This window comes from Phyllostomus discolor, chromosome X, assembly GCF_004126475.2.
Source record: "Phyllostomus discolor isolate MPI-MPIP mPhyDis1 chromosome X, mPhyDis1.pri.v3, whole genome shotgun sequence".
Lineage (NCBI taxonomy): Eukaryota > Metazoa > Chordata > Mammalia > Chiroptera > Phyllostomidae > Phyllostomus > Phyllostomus discolor.
Window position 1 is genome coordinate 15699267 of NC_050198.1, and position 17312 is coordinate 15716578.

At 45.1% G+C, this 17312-nt stretch overlaps 2 protein-coding genes across 2 annotated transcripts; both read left to right on the forward strand.

The window, feature by feature from the left end:
• The first annotated feature begins 710 nt into the window (after positions 1 to 710).
• LOC114505619 (melanoma-associated antigen B2-like) lies at positions 711 to 6289 on the forward strand. Its single transcript, XM_028523437.1, has 3 exons — positions 711 to 745; positions 3592 to 3787; positions 5276 to 6289. The coding sequence occupies exons 1-3, from the start codon at positions 711 to 713 to the stop codon at positions 6287 to 6289; spliced, it is 1245 nt and encodes a 414-aa protein (XP_028379238.1).
• Positions 6290 to 15944: 9655 nt separating this feature from the next.
• On the forward strand, positions 15945 to 16964 carry LOC114505621 (melanoma-associated antigen B2-like). The gene has a single exon (XM_028523438.1). The coding sequence runs from the start codon at positions 15945 to 15947 to the stop codon at positions 16962 to 16964; it is 1020 nt and encodes a 339-aa protein (XP_028379239.1).
• Positions 16965 to 17312: the final 348 nt, after the last annotated feature.

The following is a 17312-nucleotide window of genomic DNA, read 5'->3' on the forward strand; positions in this document are numbered from 1 at the left end:
CCGGGAACACAGTGCCTAACATATGTGTTCCAGTACAATATGGGGAAACTGGACTTTTGTATTTTTTTCCTATATGAAATAATGTTCCTTTGAATTACAGGGTTACTTAGCTCCAAAACCTAAGTTTATGAGTGACATGGATCACAACTTTATTGGAGATTATCAGGTTGAAAAATAGGAGTTCTGGTATTCTGTAAAAAATTGAGAATCCTTGGATAATTTCTTGTTATTCAGAACAAGACAGCATAACATTGGAATACGGACTTTTGTGAAAAAGGAAATTACCTCAAAGTCAAGTCTGTGTGATCATGAGATATGAAAAAAAAAAGTAAAATGTAGTCAAATCTTGGTTTGCTTTATTTCATTCAGTTTCTTTGTAAAATTGCAGTATATGGACCTGACTTAGCACAGCTAATTCAAGAATGCAGGGAAATTTAATCACAAGTATGACTTCTTGTACACTCACCGTTTACATGTCTCAACATTAATTTTGCAACTGCTGTTTAAAAGACTCTTGGATACTACTTGGAATTCTAAGAAAAAAATAGAGCTTACTTGTGCTGCCAATAGGATTTTAGATTCTAAGAGCAGTTTTCATATAAAAAATGTGGTGAGATACTCCATTACATTGAAAAGACCAGTAAAATTAAGGGGTCACAAGCAGGGAGGGAGGTTTCAAAGAGGGGTCTAGTGTAGAAAGCTTTACAGCAATGAAGTTAGAGAATGGGAAACTGAAAGTTGTGTGGTGAGAGATAGTTTGCAGTTCACAGCATGGTGGGCTAGATGAGGTTGAGCTAATGGTGAGTAGGTGCCAGACCCTCAGATAGTGGGTATCAGAGGTTTGACACTTACTCCCAGAATGGAAAACTTTCTTTACCATTTACTTTTGAATGATGACTGAACCAGAGAGAATCTCCACTTGGGGTAGGAATGGAATGCATCCTGTGCTGCTGTCCTAGTGCATGTGACAGTAGTGCCCAGACTAAGTGCTGTATGCACTTCATCTCCAAAGAGTGTATGCAAAGTATGGATGACAACCTGTGTTTGGAAGCTCAGCAACCATTAGCTTGACACTATTTTCCATGGGTTGGGAAATCAGAGCCCATTCCATTAGTATGGCATTCAAACTTCTTTTGTTGTGTTGTTCTTTTTGCTATCATTTGTCAAGCTCTAAGAGAAGTGTAGATTTTACCTGATGGTGAAATTAATGAAGGTAGGGGAGGTTTGTATAAAACAGATCTTTGTGGGGAGAAAGACTTAGACATTGAACCAATTTCTAGCAGATTTGGGTTGTATTCAGGTGGGAAAACACCCTCATACTCAAGCTAGGATTTAAGGAGAAGAAATGTACTCAGAGTTACTTTGTCAACAACATTTTGGACTGATGTGGTGTTCCACGTACTGAAGTGCCACATAGTCTCTGACATCTAGTAGATTTTTTAAACCTTTAAGGTGACTGGTACTTTTCTTGGGTAGAAATAATCCTAATCATGGATATAACAGACATTGTGCAAAATCTCAGTGCATTCCAGATACCTAGTCACATGTTCACATACATTAACCACAATGCACATGGTCTAAAAAAAAAAGGACTTAACAAACTCCTTCACAAATGTATAACCTGAGGCTCACAAAGTTGCTAATGTACTTGAGGTCACACAGCTAATAAATCACAGGGCTGAAAGTAGGCCCCATGGACTCGACTTGTCCAGAGCTCACAATAGAGCACCCCTTCCAGCTGCCCATGAATCAGTTAGTTCACTTATGTCTATTACTCCAGAGTATATCTCAAGAGATTAAAGGGGAGAATCTCGTGACTGGATTGGATTCCAAAACCAGAGCAATAAGAATATCCAAATAAATAAAATATTAATAAAGGAGATAAATAAATCTGTCTTAATGACAATATGATCATCTACATATGCAATGTAAGATAACCTTAAAAGATCAATCAGAACACCACTGGTGTGATTCAGTGGGTTGATAATTGTCTTGTGAACCAAAAGGTCACTGGTTTGACTCCTGGTCAGGGCACATGCCTGGATTAAAGGCCAGGTCCCCAGTTGGGAGCATGTAAAAGGCAACCTATAGCTATTTCTCTCACACATCGATGTTTCTCTCCCTCATTTCCCCTCTCTCTAAAAATAAATGAATGAATAAATAAATAAATAAAACATACAATAAAAAACTCAGTCACGACTCACACACATCTGGTTCTATCCCTCTATGTTCACTAAGTATGGCTGGTGAGGACACATATCAGCTGTCATTTCTCTGATAACACAGCACATGTCCTGAGTTCCGATTTGTGCTACACTTTTCCAAATTATATTATTCATGGTATGGTGGCCTATTTTCTGTGGGTTTGCAATAGGGAAACAGTTCATGTGTTTTCAGGGAAGTGTCATTTCCCAGGAGGCATTTAATCTAGAGACAGGAGGCAAGTTGGGGACTCCTATGACTCAAGGATGAGGAAAGAATAAATCCAGAATATAAGGATCAAACAAAAACTTAAGGAGGGTATCTCAGTTAAGTACAAGGAGTCTGAGGCTCGGACAGATATGGTGAAGACCATAAATAAGGAAGACTAGAAGGAACCAGCCAAATCGCTAAGATCCTAGTGTTGTCTCTCCTTGGAAGCCTTGAAAGTCCATGATCATATGAGGACCACCCTAATTTCCAACTTGGAATGCTCAGAAAAGTGCAATATTAATGTAACATGAGCAGAGTCAGGAAAACAAAGGCCAAAGTTACAGGACTGTTCATCTCTCAAAGTAAGGACCTCGAAGTGGACTAAGGGTAGCACCCAGAGCATGAAAGGAGGTCTCACAAAATCTCCTGTGCTATCACTCCTGGGAAGCCCATGGAAGAGATGTCAGGCTCATTTGAGTCTCGGCAGTCTCAGGGAAGTGAGCACCTCAGTGTGATGCACAGTTTTAGCCTGGAAGAAGGAATGACTGGGTCTCTAAAAGGAATCCGTCTATATAAGTAACCTGACTATTATGAGGAGCTGCGCCCAAAAACGGGGCGGGTGGCGGAATCTCATAGAAACCAGGACTTTCCATGGCCTTGGGGAATCCAGAAGTGCTACCACTGAGAGTCCACACTTTCCATGTGGGTGGTCTCAGGGAGGGAAGTGTCTTGCCTAATAGGATCGAATCCCAGAGCTGCAAAGACAGGAATCTTGCACTGAGCGGAAGTGAGGTCACTCAGTGCTGAAAGAGAGGATCACCCCGGCAACCCCAGAGCCTGGCCGAGTGCCCACCCTGGGTCTGGCCTATAAGGCCCAGGGCACACATCAGAAGCTGCCCACCGAACTGCCACATGGAACTCAGGAAAGTGAGCACTTGGTGTGCAGCCGGGACCACCCATGTCACTAGAGGGACAAGCCGAGACTCTGACCACACAAAAACACGGACACTCAGTGAGGACTTAGGGCCCACCCACTCCTAAGCAGTGGGGTCCTCCATATTTACCTGGGACTCTCAGTTATCAGGCACCCCGGACAGCCCGCGCCAGTTAGGACCCACCCACTTCCGCCTGGGGCGAGGGCTTTTCCTGGTGCACTCTGCTGGCGCCTTTCCGGCTCAGGCCGGATTCTCAGACTTTGCCTGGCATCCTGGTGACCACCTACAGTGCGACCTTTGGAAATCCCAGCTCTCCCAGAGCAAAGGTGAGCTCACCCCCCATCCCTGCCCTGGGGTCAAGCTCTGAGAGGCCCGAGGACAGCCGCGGGGCTGAATTCGGCCTCGAATGTGTTAGTGAGAAGGCCGTCCCTGCCCTGAGGGTATAGTCTGATTCTGCAGAAAGGCGACATGCAGCAGTGAACTGCTTTCAAGATGAGGGCCTGAGTGCTTAAGAGTCCACCTCTGCCCAGAAAAGTGGGCCACACAGAGCCGCAACCCGGCCCTCACCTCCAGCAGGCTCCAGATGTAGGAAACAGACAATAAGCAAAGTAACTTTCTCTCTAGGGTAGCTAAGGGAGACCAGGGCTGCACCCACCAGCAACCAAACTCCACAAAGGAAGCCCGGAGAGAGCTCGCAGGCTGAGCTGGGCCCTCATTTCCTCTGACGGTGGTCTCAGGGAAGTGAGGGCCTTGGTTTATTGGACAAAGTCCAAATGAGAAAAGGGGGGCGAGTCCCAGGTGGGATTTAGGGTTGTGGAACTGATGAGGATGGGGGAGCCCGCCCAGGAAGTAGGGGTCCACCTGAATTCTCCGGGGCTGTTCTCAGACCTTGAAGATGGGGCATATCGCCATGTTGAGTTGCACTCCCTTCTTCCCAGAGCATCGCTGGGAGGAGACAGATTAGGTCAAAATAGCGATCTCCCGGCATGAGTGGCAGGACTTCACATTATGCCGGGTATCTCAGAAAGACCATTGTGGACTTTGGCGATGTGCTGCACCGTATCAGTGGGGCCCACACAGTGTCCTTTGCATTTTCCGTGCTGGCGGCTCCCTAGCATAGATTTCAGTCTGGAGTGCCCATCTGTCTTCACTGAAGGGAAAAGGGGTAGTGAGAGGGGTGGTCCCATATTATCAAAGAGAAATTGCAACCTAAGGAGGAGACAAATTTAGAATTTGAATTGTGATTCTGTTTGGAACAGCTACCATGGGAAATTCGCTAGCACACAACAGCCCCCACCCACTCCTGGGCGATGTGCTTTGGTTACATAAGGTCCACTTCATATCCTCTTGTTGCGTCTCAGGGAGGTTGCAGGGAGGTTGCTATGAGCAGTTCTCCTCCAGCAGTCCACTTGAGGAATATGCAGAGGGCTCAAGCAACCAAGCAACCAACCCCCCAAATAGAGGACATCAAAGCCTCCATCCCTATCTTTAGCTATCAGCCCAGGATAGCTCAGAGATGGGCAGTCAGGTTGAGTTTCCCTGCATTTCTTCGTATCAGACCTAAGGGAGCTAAGATCCTTAGTAAGTTTAGCCACCATTGAAAGAGAAGGCAGAGGTGCCAGTCCTCACAAGGAGGCAAACTGAGCAGCTTGACTGACAACTGATGATACTCACGAACTCAGGAGACAAAGGAGCCAACCAAACTCTGGGCACTGGGTGTCCTCTGACAGGCAGGTAGACTGAGGCTCCGTTTGTGGGTCCCAGGGAGTGTTGAGGTGTCAATGTCAGAGTAGTAGAGGGAAATGAGCCTGCCAAAGGTGCTCCCATCCTCTCTTTCTCCATCCACCAGGTGCCCAGATCAACTTTTTGTTGGCCCACACTCTTGTTGGCTTTCCTGAAAATCACCCCTCATGCCTCGTGGTCACAAGAGTAAGCTCCGAGCTCAGGAGAAACGTCGCCAAAACAGAGCTGAGGCACAAAGTCTTAAGAGTGCCGAGGCCGCTACAGGAGAAGATGCAGAGGCCGCTTGCTCCTCCTCTTCAGTTCTGGCAGGTGCACCCTCAAGTGCCACTGGTGCTGGTCCTCTCCAGACACCTTCGAGTGCCCCAGCCACCACCAGTGCCACTGCAGGTGTTTCGTGCAAAAGATCTGCTGGAAAAGCCAAAGGCCGTGTTTGCAAGAGTAAAAGTTCCTCCCAGGCCTCACCTTCCCCTGAAAGCTTTGCCCTAGATATCCTGACCCAGAAGGCCAGTCACTTGGTAGACTATCTTCTGAATCAGTATCAAATGAAGGAGCCCATTAGAAAGACAGACATGCTGAAGATAGTCCACAAATGGTACAGGAAGGACTTTTCTGAGATTCTGAAGATGGCCTCAGACCACATGGATCTGGTGTATGGTCTAGAACTGAAAGAAGTCAAGCCCAATGGTAACTTGTACACCCTCGTGCAAAATGAAGATGCCACCAGTGATGAGAGTGTGAGCAGAGCCTGGACTTTTCCTACCAAAGGGATTCTGATGCCTGTCCTGAGTGTGATCTTCTTGAATGGCAACCGCACCTCTGAGAAGGAGATCTGGGAATTCCTGAATATGATGGGCATCTATGAAGGAAAGTCTCACTTCATTTTTGGAGACACCAGGAAGCTTATCACCCAAGATTTGGTGCAGGAAGAATACCTGGTGTACCAGCAGGTGCCCAACAGCGATCCTCCACGCTATGAGTTCCTATGGGGTCCGAGAGCCCATGCCGAGACCAGCAAGATGAAAATTCTGGAGTTCGTGGCCAAGATGAATGATAGAGTCCCTACTTCCTTCCCAGCCTATTATGCAGAAGCTTTGAAAGATGAGGAAGAGCGAGCCCGAGCTGCACTCAAGGCTAGCGGCCCTTCCAAGGCCAGCAGTGACCCCAGACCCGCATCCAGCCACTACCCGCAGCCTGAGTGACGTGGAGATGCAGTGTTCCCTCTTTGGTTGGAAAGGCCTGTTAAGCAGCTTCCTAATGTGCAGAATATCTTGTTAGCCACCTCTGGGGGCGGGGGGGTATTGTGCATTTTCAAATGGTGTGTTTTTAAGCAGAACGTTTCTTTAGATTCAGAATGTAAGTTTAAGAATGATAGGGATCACTCATTTATTGTCATGTACCAGGTTAGCAGTATGCATTTTTGTTTTTCAAATACAAATTGTGAATCCTTTAATCATTTTTGTGATCCAGAAGAAGGCAACATGGCTTTAGGGTAGGGATATCTTTAGCAATGTGAAGGGAGTTTACACTAACATAAGAGGCAACAGTAGATGGATATATAGAAGGGTAGATAAACTAAAAGTTGGCTGCTTGCTATAACCTTGTATTCGAATACAGTAGATACAGAATATTCTTTTAGATTCAAGTGTACAACATAGTGATTACACATTTATATAACTTACAAGGCATTCACACCCATGAGTCTACAGCCCATCTGAACCATATGTACTAATTACAATATTATTTACTGTATTAGCTGTGCTGTACCCAGCTGTTCTGTTACAGCCAAGGCAGGAACATGAACTGCATGTCCCATCTGTACATGAATGGGTAAAGAAGATGTGGTACATATATAAAACTGGTCACTTCTCATTTTCTTTACTATATTTAGTCTTTTGTTGTGTAAGTGTAAAGCTGTGTACCTGGATTTGCTTCTGTTTTCAAACATGTTTGATAATATAAATGATAGTGAATCAGACCTCTTGATTCATGGCTTTTATTTGACACACGCAATAATGGAGCATCAGCTCTTTGGAAGTTTTTGTGCCGGCACCGGGAGTGTTTAGGCAAAAGAGACCCTGCCTCTGCTCATGTGGTTTGATTGTAGAAGCTGTCATTACCGAAGAGGGTGAGATTCTCTCTACTTCCTAAGGAACAAGTGAAAAGTAAAGTGGGGCTCGAGGTAGTGTACTACCTAGCCTTCATCGCTAAGCAGAATTTAGTGCCATTGGGAGGACAAGGGGTGACCCAGGGCCATACCCAGTCACTTCTGTCACCCTGAGTGGGGTCTGAGGTGGAGTCTTCACATTGTGGTCAGAAATGCCTGTTGCCCAGTATCCCTGATGTGCACAGACACCTCCCTGACTCCTATTTTGAGGTAATTTTCACGTGGTGTTCTAGCAACAGAAAGTCTATTTAGGGTCAGAATGGAAGCCTATGAGTGACGGATCTCAGACCTACTGTTGTGTATCAGGTTTAGGAGTGGTAGTTTTGGTTTTTCAAATTCGGCTCGAAAATCCTTAAATCACCTTTGTGATCCTGAAGAAGACAGCATGGAATTCCATTCAGGCTATGTTTGGTAATGTGGAAAAAAACTGAAACAAACATAGATCTGATGAAAACATAGAGTGGTAGAAGAAATGTAACGTTTGTCAGTTATGGGTTTGCCTTATTCCATTCAGTATTTCTTGTAACTTGAGAAGTTACATACCTGGATATCCTCAGATTATTAAAAAATGAATGAATTTAGGGGAAAGTAAACTGATTCAGCCACTATGGAAGACAGCATAGAGATGCCTCCAAAAGTTAAAAATTGAACTTCCATTTTGTGTAGCCATTCGACTATTGGGTACTTAGGTAAATGGAATTCTTAACACGAAGGATTCCTCATGTTCATTGAAACAGTACTCACAGTTTCCATGACATGGAACAACCTCAGTAACCATTAATGAATGAATGTGTAAAGGCAGTGTGATACACACACTCACCCACTCAGGGAAGAAGATATATCAATCAGTCATAAAAGGGGATGAATTCCTGGTATTGGTGACTGCACGTGCTTGGTGAAAGAGGGTGAGCTTTTCAAATGGTGCTCTTTCATTAAAACTTTGGAAAGACAGACAAATACTGTGTAGTATCACTTATAGGTAGAATCTTTAAAACACACACTGATAAGTTAACTCCCAGATTGAAGAGATTGATGTTTGCCCAGTGGGGTGGGGGGTGGGTGAAATTCCTGAAGGTGGCCAAAGATACAAACTTTCTGTTATATGATAAATAGCCTCTGGGTATGCAATGTACAGGATGAAAACTAACAGTTAATACTGTATTAGATGTGAGAACATAGACAAGAGAGTATATCTAAATGATCTAATTACATGAAAGGAAATAAGAAGCTGTGGCTGGTGTGGCTGAGGGGAATGAGCTTCAGACCATGAAACAAAGGACTGCAGGTTTTATTCCCAGTCAGGGTACATACCTGGGTCACAGGCCAGGACCCCGGTTGGGGGTGCTGAAGAGGCAACCACACATGGATGTTTCTCTCCCTCTCTTTCTCTGCCCCTTTCTGCCTGTATAAATATATAAAATATTTTTTAAAAAAGAAGAACAAAGAATCTATACATATTTTTTTTCAGTGTACATATTACAATACTTTACTTTTGACAAATTGCCAGTATTTAACACATTCTCCCTACAGACATTTGGTAACTCACAGTTCCATAGGACAGAGGCTGGGTGGGGAGTCACTGGGATCCCTAGTTCAGAAGTCTTACAACTCTGCAATCATTGTTCCTGGTGGCTTTGTTCTCATGTGGAGCTCAGGAGCTCCTTCCAATGCCATGCATTTTGGTGGGAGCAGAATTCAGTTACCAGCAATTGAAGCACTAAGGTTCCCAGTTGTGTGCATGCTATGGGCTAGAGATCATTCTCAGGTCTCTCTTAGAGAGGGGTCTCTCTCTCTCTCTGCTATGCTGTGCAGCTCCTTCCATCCTCAAAGCTGGCCAGGAGAACCTCCCTCTCACCCTTCGGCTTTCTCTCCCCAAGAAAAGCTCCATCTGATTCAAGGATTCACCTCACTAGGTCTGGCTCCCAGAGGATAATCTCCCTATTTTAAGAATATCAGATTTCAGACCTCCATTCCATCTGCCAAATCTCTCATAGCAGCACCTAGATAAGTGTTGGATGAATTAACTGGAAGAAGATGTACACCAGCAGTCAGGAATCCAGGAGGTCACCTTGGAATTCAAACTGCCTGTGTCCTTGAGGTATTTTGGTTATGATTGTAATTAAGAGCTTCAGCCTTTAAAGGTACAGAAAAGGATAAATATTGTTGTTTTGTTTGCCTCACAATAGTTTGAGGGCTGAGGGTGACATGGATGAGACCAGACTGGCCGTGTGTTGACATTGCTGAGGCTGGGAAATGAGTACCTAGAGCACTGGTTACATTATACTCTTGCAACTGCAAATGGCCTTATTTTGTCACACACATTTTCCATAGCACGCAAAGTAAATGAAAACTTCCAAAACTTTTTAGAATATTTTATTTATTTTTAGAGAGAAGGGAAGGGAGGGAGAGAGTAGGGAGACATTCATGTGTGGTCGCCTCTCATGCAGCCCCCACTGGAGACTGGCTTCAAAACCCAGGCATGTGCCCTAGACTGGGAATAAAATCTGTGACCCTTCTGTTTACAGGCTCTCACTCAATCCACTGAGCAAAACCAGCCAAGGCCAACACGTCCAAAATTTTTAATAAAACAAGTATAACATAACATAGACATGTTAAAAGTAGCTCAAAATCACTTAATTTATTATTGTATTACTGAAGAATATTACTTATTTCCCACATTACTTGAGAACATTGTTGCAAACATTCTCAAAATGTTAACTTAAACTTGACAATATGCAACAAAAGTAAATATTCATTTACCAGTGACACACTATTCCACTTTCTAAAACTTGCCCTTTAGGCTTGCACTCAAACAGATAAAAACATATACATGTTCACATATGGATTGATTGAAAAACATGTGGTATATCCACACTGAGTCAGAGCTTCAGCCCGGGTTCCCCTACTGCAGCTATGGCCAGTTTGCTGTCCAAGGCATGTCCCGCAACTCCTCCCATCCCTAGTGAGGTCTGAGACAGAGTCTTCACTTTGTGGTTGAAGAAAGCAGCCAGCCTTCTAACTACTGAGGAGCCAACACTGGGCTCCTGCAAACACAGGGCATACTCTGTCCTTCTACAGTATGGGGACATTGGAGATTGATCTTTTGTTTTTTCTATAGTAAATGTTCTTCCTTTAAATTAGTGGCTATTTAGCTCCAGTACCAAAGATTATGAGTGACGTGGATCATACATTTATTACAGACTTTTAAGTTGAAATGTAATTCCAGGATTGTGTAAAAATTGAAGATCTTTGGATCATTCCTGTGATTTGGACCAAGATACTATAATATTGGAATATGGATTTTTTTTAAATGGAGAGGGGTTGTTACCACACAGTAAAGCCTGTGTTACAATTAGTGTGGAAAAAAATGTAAAATGTTTTCCATTCTTCCTTACTTTCCTTCTTTTAAGTTCTTTATAAACTGAAGAATATGGATATGGATTAGCTCAGCTAACTGAAAGATGATGGAGAAATTAAATCATAATAGCATTGACTTCTTGTACACTTGCTCTTTACAAATCCAAAGATTAATTCAGCAAATGCTCTTTGGAAGGCACCATAATATTGGGGATGCTAGGAGAAATGGACTCTGCCTTCACTGCCCATGGGATTTTAAAGTTTAAGAGCAGTTTTTATATAAGATAGATGGAAAAGTTCTCCATGACATCTAGAGAACCAGTAAAATTAAGGGTAAGAAATGGGGCCTGAGGTTCCTGATAGCAGGTCTTGTAGAGAAGCCATTCAGGACTGCAGTTAAATACTAGAAAAGTGAAATTGATGCAGTGGGTGGTAATGTGAAGGTCACAGCAGGGTGGGCTAGATGAGGCTGTGATGATGGTGGGAAGGGGCCAGACCCACACATAGTGGGTCTCAGAGTTGAAAGGCTTACACATGGAATGACAAGCTACCTTTACCAGATCTTTTGGAATTTTCTTACTAGCCCATATCTTTTATTTTCTTTTTTTAATTTTTAAAGCTTTTTCTTATTGTAAAATTACAGTTGTCCCAATATTCCTACTGTTGCTCCCCTCTGTCCTGCCCACTCCCCTACCCCCTCAGCCAGTCCCCAGCCTGTTGTCCATTACCGTGGATCCTTTCTACATGTACGTTGGCTAGAGGCTTCCCTTTCTCTCACCTGGTCTCCCTCCTTCCCTCTCCTCTGCTCACTGACAGTTTGTTCCTTATCTCCAGGTCCCTGCTTCTATTTTGCTTGTTTGTTTGTTTGTTTGTTCGTTTGTTTGTTTGTTTCAGAATCATGAGTAGACCAGAGAGAATCTCCACATGGGACAGGGAAAGGATGCATCCTGTGCTCCTATCCCTCTGCATGTGACCACAGTGCACAGACCAGTATGCACTTCAACACCAGAGAGGATCTGTGAAGTAAGGGAGATGATGTGTGATGGAAACTCAGGAGCCATCAGTTTGGTGCCCTTAGCAGTGTGTTAGGGCATCAGAGCCCATTCTATTAAAATGGCATTCACGATCTTTCTGTTGTGTTGTTGCTGTTGTTGCTGTCACGTGGCAAACTCTCAGACAGGAGTACATTTTAGGGGATGGTGAAATTAATGAAGATGAGGGAGGTTTGTATGGAAGGTCAGCTAGGTGGGAAGAAAGTGAGTATTGAAAACAAAGTTTAGAACAGGAAAGTTGTATTCAGCTGGAAAAACACCCCTACACTCAAAATATGATTTAATGGGGGAAATTTACTCAGAGATTCTTCTCAACAGCATTCTGGCATTGAGAAGATTTTGGTGTTCCACCTACTAGAGTGCCACATATTTTCTGATATCTACTGAGTATTTTTTTATTCCTTTAAGGTGAGTGGTATTTTGGGGGGTGAAAATAATCATAATCATAGACATAACAAGTATTGTGCAAAATCTCAATGAATTCCAGGCACTGTGCACATTTTCACACACATTGAACACAATCCATGAACCCTCCCAGAGAGGGCTTTAAAAGAAAAAACATGACAGATGCAGAACCTGAGGCCCATACACAACAAATAAGTGACAGCACTGGGACTAGAACCCCTAGTCTGCGTTTGTCCAGAGCTTCCAGGAGAGCACTCTTTCCAGCTGACCACAAGTCAGTTAATTCACTTATGTCTACTACCCCAAAGCACAGCTCAAGTGATAAAACAGAGGACCTTGTGACCAAAACACTGGATGGACTACATAACAAGAGCAGTTAAAATACCCACATAAACAAGAGATATGAATAAAGAAGAAATCATGCTTAGTGCCAGTATGATCAGCTACATATGCAATATCAGATAGTGTCAAAACATCAGTCAGGGATCACACACATCAGGCTCTATCCTTCTATGCTCCCTAAGCCAGGCTTATGAAAAGAAAGAATGTATCAGCTTTCTTTTCTCGGACAGCACAGCACATGGGCTCTGATATGTGCTGCAGTTTCCTAACTCTACACCACTCATGGAGGGGACCCATTTTCTGTACCTTTACAGGAAGTAGAATGTGCAAGTACTGGGAGGGAGGTGTCACCACCAAGGAAACCATTAATCATGACGCAGGTGCCAAGTTGAGGAATCCCATGACTGAGGGGTGAGGAAACAATCATGCCAAATTAAGTGGATCAAAAAAATCGTAAGGAGGGTTCATCAGTTCCATAGAAGGAGTCCTAGGCTCTGACAGATATGCTGAGGATCCTGCCAAGGGAAGAGTAGAGGGGATCAGCCAGAACACTAAGTCCTAAAGTTGCACCCTCATTGTCTCTCCTTGGAGGCTTCAAACGACCATGATCGTATGAGGATGTACTTGCTTTCCAGCTTGCAGTTCTCAGAAAAAGTGTAACAATAATGTAACATGAGCAGAGTCAGGAAAACAAAGGCCAAAGTTACAGGACTGTTCATCTCTCAAAGTAAGGACCTCGAAGTGGACTAAGGGTAGCACCCAGAGCATGAAAGGAGGTCTCACAAAATCTCCTGTGCTATCACTCCTGGGAAGCCCATGGAAGAGATGTCAGGCTCATTTGAGTCTCGGCAGTCTCAGGGAAGTGAGCACCTCAGTGTGATGCACAGTTTTAGCCTGGAAGAAGGAATGACTGGGTCTCTAAAAGGAATCCGTCTATATAAGTAACCTGACTATTATGAGGAGCTGCGCCCAAAAACGGGGCGGGTGGCGGAATCTCATAGAAACCAGGACTTTCCATGGCCTTGGGGAATCCAGAAGTGCTACCACTGAGAGTCCACACTTTCCATGTGGGTGGTCTCAGGGAGGGAAGTGTCTTGCCTAATAGGATCGAATCCCAGAGCTGCAAAGACAGGAATCTTGCACTGAGCGGAAGTGAGGTCACTCAGTGCTGAAAGAGAGGATCACCCCGGCAACCCCAGAGCCTGGCCGAGTGCCCACCCTGGGTCTGGCCTATAAGGCCCAGGGCACACATCAGAAGCTGCCCACCGAACTGCCACATGGAACTCAGGAAAGTGAGCACTTGGTGTGCAGCCGGGACCACCCATGTCACTAGAGGGACAAGCCGAGACTCTGACCACACAAAAACACGGACACTCAGTGAGGACTTAGGGCCCACCCACTCCTAAGCAGTGGGGTCCCCCATATTTACCTGGGACTCTCAGTTATCAGGCACCCCGGACAGCCCGCGCCAGTTAGGACCCACCCACTTCCGCCTGGGGCGAGGGCCTTTCCTGGTGCACTCTGCTGGCGCCTTTCCGGCTCAGGCCGGATTCTCAGACTTTGCCTGGCATCCTGGTGACCACCTACAGTGCGACCTTTGGAAATCCCAGCTCTCCCAGAGCAAAGGTGAGCTCACCCCCCATCCCTGCTCTGGGGTCAAGCTCCGAGAGGCCCGAGGACAGCCATGGGGCTGAATTCGGCCTCGAATGTGTTAGTGAGAAGGCAGTCCTTGCTCTGGGCTGTACTCTGATTCCGAAGACGGACCATCTGTGGATCCATACTGGTTTCTAGATGAGGGCCTGAGTGCTTAAGAACCGAACTGAGTACGAAAAATGGGGGCCGCACAGAGTAGCATTCCAGCCATCAGCTGTAGGAGGTGCCAGGCAGCATAGATGGATGATAAAACAAAGTATCATCTCTTCTAGTGGTAACTGAGCGAGGTGAGGGCTTCACTCATCAATTCACAAACTCAAGAAAAGAAGCTGGAGCTGAGCTGGCCGTTTGAACTGAACCCTCATTTCCTCAGGGGTGTACACAGGGAGGTGAGGGCTTGGTTTAGAGGAGGAAGTTCAGATCAGAAAGAGGAGCCAGTGCTAAGGGATTCAGGGTTGTGTCACTGAGGTGGATGGGGGACCAGCTGAGAAAATAGGCCAACTAAAGTCTCACCTCTCCTTTCAGCCCTGGGAGATTTGGCATGTCAGCATGATGAGCTGCATTCACTTCTTCCCTGGCCATCTCAGGGATGGGATCGATCAGGTCAAAGAGGGCAACCTCTTGTCATTGGTGGCAAAATTTCATGTTATGCCAGGTTTTTCAGAGAGACCATTGAGGAATGTGAGGACATGCCATATCATACCAGTGGAGCTACAGAGAATCCTATGTTCAGTGCTGGCAGACCTCAAGGACAGATGTCATTCTGGAGTGACTATCAGTCTTCCCTCCAGGGAAGCAGGGACATGAGTGGTCCCAGGTTAATTGAAAAGGAAATGAACCCAGAAGGAGTCAAATTTAGGCCTTGCATTGGGGTCCTTTGTGGAACCATCTACTACAGGACCTCAACTTTTGTGCAGCAATCCCCACTCTTGGTAGAGCAGGTTTTGTATGCTAAGGTCAACTTTATGTCCTCTTATTGGGTCTCAGGGAGGTTGGAGCTTACTGTGAGCAGTTCTCTTCCAGGAGCTCAATTGAGGAATATGAGCGAAGGCTCAAGGAACCAACCAACCCTGCAGAAAGGGGACATAAAAGCATCCATCCCAAACCTTAGCTATCAGCCTATGAAATCTCAGAGATGGGCTGTCCGGATGAGCTTCTCCTGCATATCTTTATATCAGGTCTAAGAGAGGGGAGCTCTTAGTCTGTAGTTCTAGCCACCAGTTAAAGAGAAGGGAGAGGTGCCAGTACTCACAAGAATCCAAGCTGAGGAACTTGACTGAGACCTGCAGATCCACATGGAGTCAGAAGACAAAAGAACCTACTAAATTCTCAGCACTGTGTGTCCCATGATATGCACGAGGACTGAGGTTCCTCTCTAGTTCCTTCTCCTGGGTCCCAGGGTGTGTTGCGTTATCAATGTCAGAGTAGCAGGGGTAAAGGTACCCAAACTTTGCCCAGAGTTGTCGTGATAATACTGTTGATGAACTGGGAAGACTTCACATGCCAGACAAAAATGGATACACTGATATCACCAGCTGTCACTTGAGTAAAATCAAGGCACTCTAGTATGATGTAACATGAGCCTCTCTCTAAAGGTTCAGTGGTCCCACTATGTTAGTCTTAGCACACAGAACAGAAGAGAGACCATTGAGGAATGTGAGGACATGTCATATCATACCAGTGGGGCTTCTGGAGAACAGAAGCCTTGTGGGTTTCTAGAGTAGCACCCTCAAGGAAACCTGCAGAGGCAGCCTTCAATAAAGCCAAGGTGGAATCTACCTGTTGAAGATGCTCACATCCTCTCATTCTCCATCCACCAGGTGCCAAAATCACCTCTTTGCTGCCCTACACTCCTGTCTGCTGTCCTGAACTACAGTCGTCATGCCTCGTGGTCACAAGAGTAAGCTCCGTGCTCGTGAGAGACGTCACCAAAACAGAGCTGAGGCTGCTACAGGAGAGGAAGAAGAGGCCACTTGCTCCTCCTCCTCTGTTCTGGGGGATGCTCCTTCAAGCTTCACTGGTGCTGGCCCTCCCCAGGCATCTCTGAGTGCCCCAGCCACCAGCAGTACCGCTGCAGGTGTGTCATGTGAAAGATCTGCTGGAAAAGCCAAAGGCCATGATCTTAAAAGTAAATGTTCGTCCCAGGCCTCAGCTTCCACTGGGAGCTCTGGTCAAGTTGTTCTAATTGAGAAGGCAAGTAAGTTGGTAGAGTACCTGCTGTATCAGTATATAATGAAGGAGCCTATTACAAAGGCAGACATGCTGAAGTTAGTCCAAAAATCATGCAGGAAGAGCTTCCCTGAGATCCTCAGGAAGGCCTCTGAGCAGATAAATCTGCTCTATGGCCTACAGTTAAAAGAAGTCGAGGCCAAGGGAAACTCCTACACCCTTGTCGACAATGAAGGTGACACCAGTGATGGGGGTCTGAGCAGAGGCTGGAGATTTCCTATAAGAGGGATTCTGATGCCTCTCCTAGGTGTCATCTTCTTGAATGGCAACTGCGCCTCTGAGAATTTGATCTGGGAATCCCTGAAAATTATGGGCATTGTTGATGGAAAGAGTCACTTCATTTTTGGGGAGCCAAGGAAGCTTATCACCCAAGATTTGGTGCAGGAAGAATACCTGGTGTACCGGCAGGTGCCCAACAGTGATCCTCCACGCTATGAGTTCCTTTGGGGTCCAAGAGCTCATGCTGAGACCAGCAAGATGAAAATCCTGGAATTTTTGACCAAGCTCAATGATAACGACCCCACTGCCTTCCCTACCCATTATGAAGAGGCTTTGAAAGATGAGGAGGAGCGAGCTCAAACCAGAGCCCAAGCTGAAACCAGGGCTGGATGTCTTTCCAAAGCCAGTGGTTGCCCCACAGCCAAATCCAGCCGGTACCCATACCCTGAGTGACATTGAGAAGGAGTCTTCATTTCTTAGTTGTAAAAGCCTGTTAAGCAGCTTCCTAATATGCAAAATATCCTGTTTGCTTACCTTTGTGAGGTTGTTGCATTTTGAAAAAGGTGTGCTTTAGGAAAGAATGTTCCCTTAGATTCAGAATATAAGTTTATAAATGACATGGATCACACATATTACCATATATCAGGTTAGGAGTAAGGGTTTTATTTTTGAAATACAAATTGGCAAGCTATCAAACACTTTTGTGATCCAGAACAAGATAACATGGTTTTCTGGTAGTAATATCTTTAGCTACACGAAAGAAGTTTAAATTAAAATAGGAGCAGTGGATAGATAGATATA

Excerpts from the sequence above, each read along its gene's own strand:
- LOC114505621 (XM_028523438.1), top strand. The coding sequence starts at position 15,945 with ATGCCTCGTGGTCACAAGAGTAAGCTCCGTGCTCGTGAGAGACGTCAC.
- LOC114505619 (XM_028523437.1), top strand. The coding sequence starts at position 711 with ATGAAGTTAGAGAATGGGAAACTGAAAGTTGTGTG. Across the intron at positions 746-3,591 it reads GGGAAACTGAAAGTTGTGTG|GCCGGATTCTCAGACTTTGC; the intron begins GTGAGAGATAGT and ends TTTCCGGCTCAG. Across the intron at positions 3,788-5,275 it reads AGGCCGTCCCTGCCCTGAGG|AGTAAGCTCCGAGCTCAGGA; the intron begins GTATAGTCTGAT and ends CGTGGTCACAAG.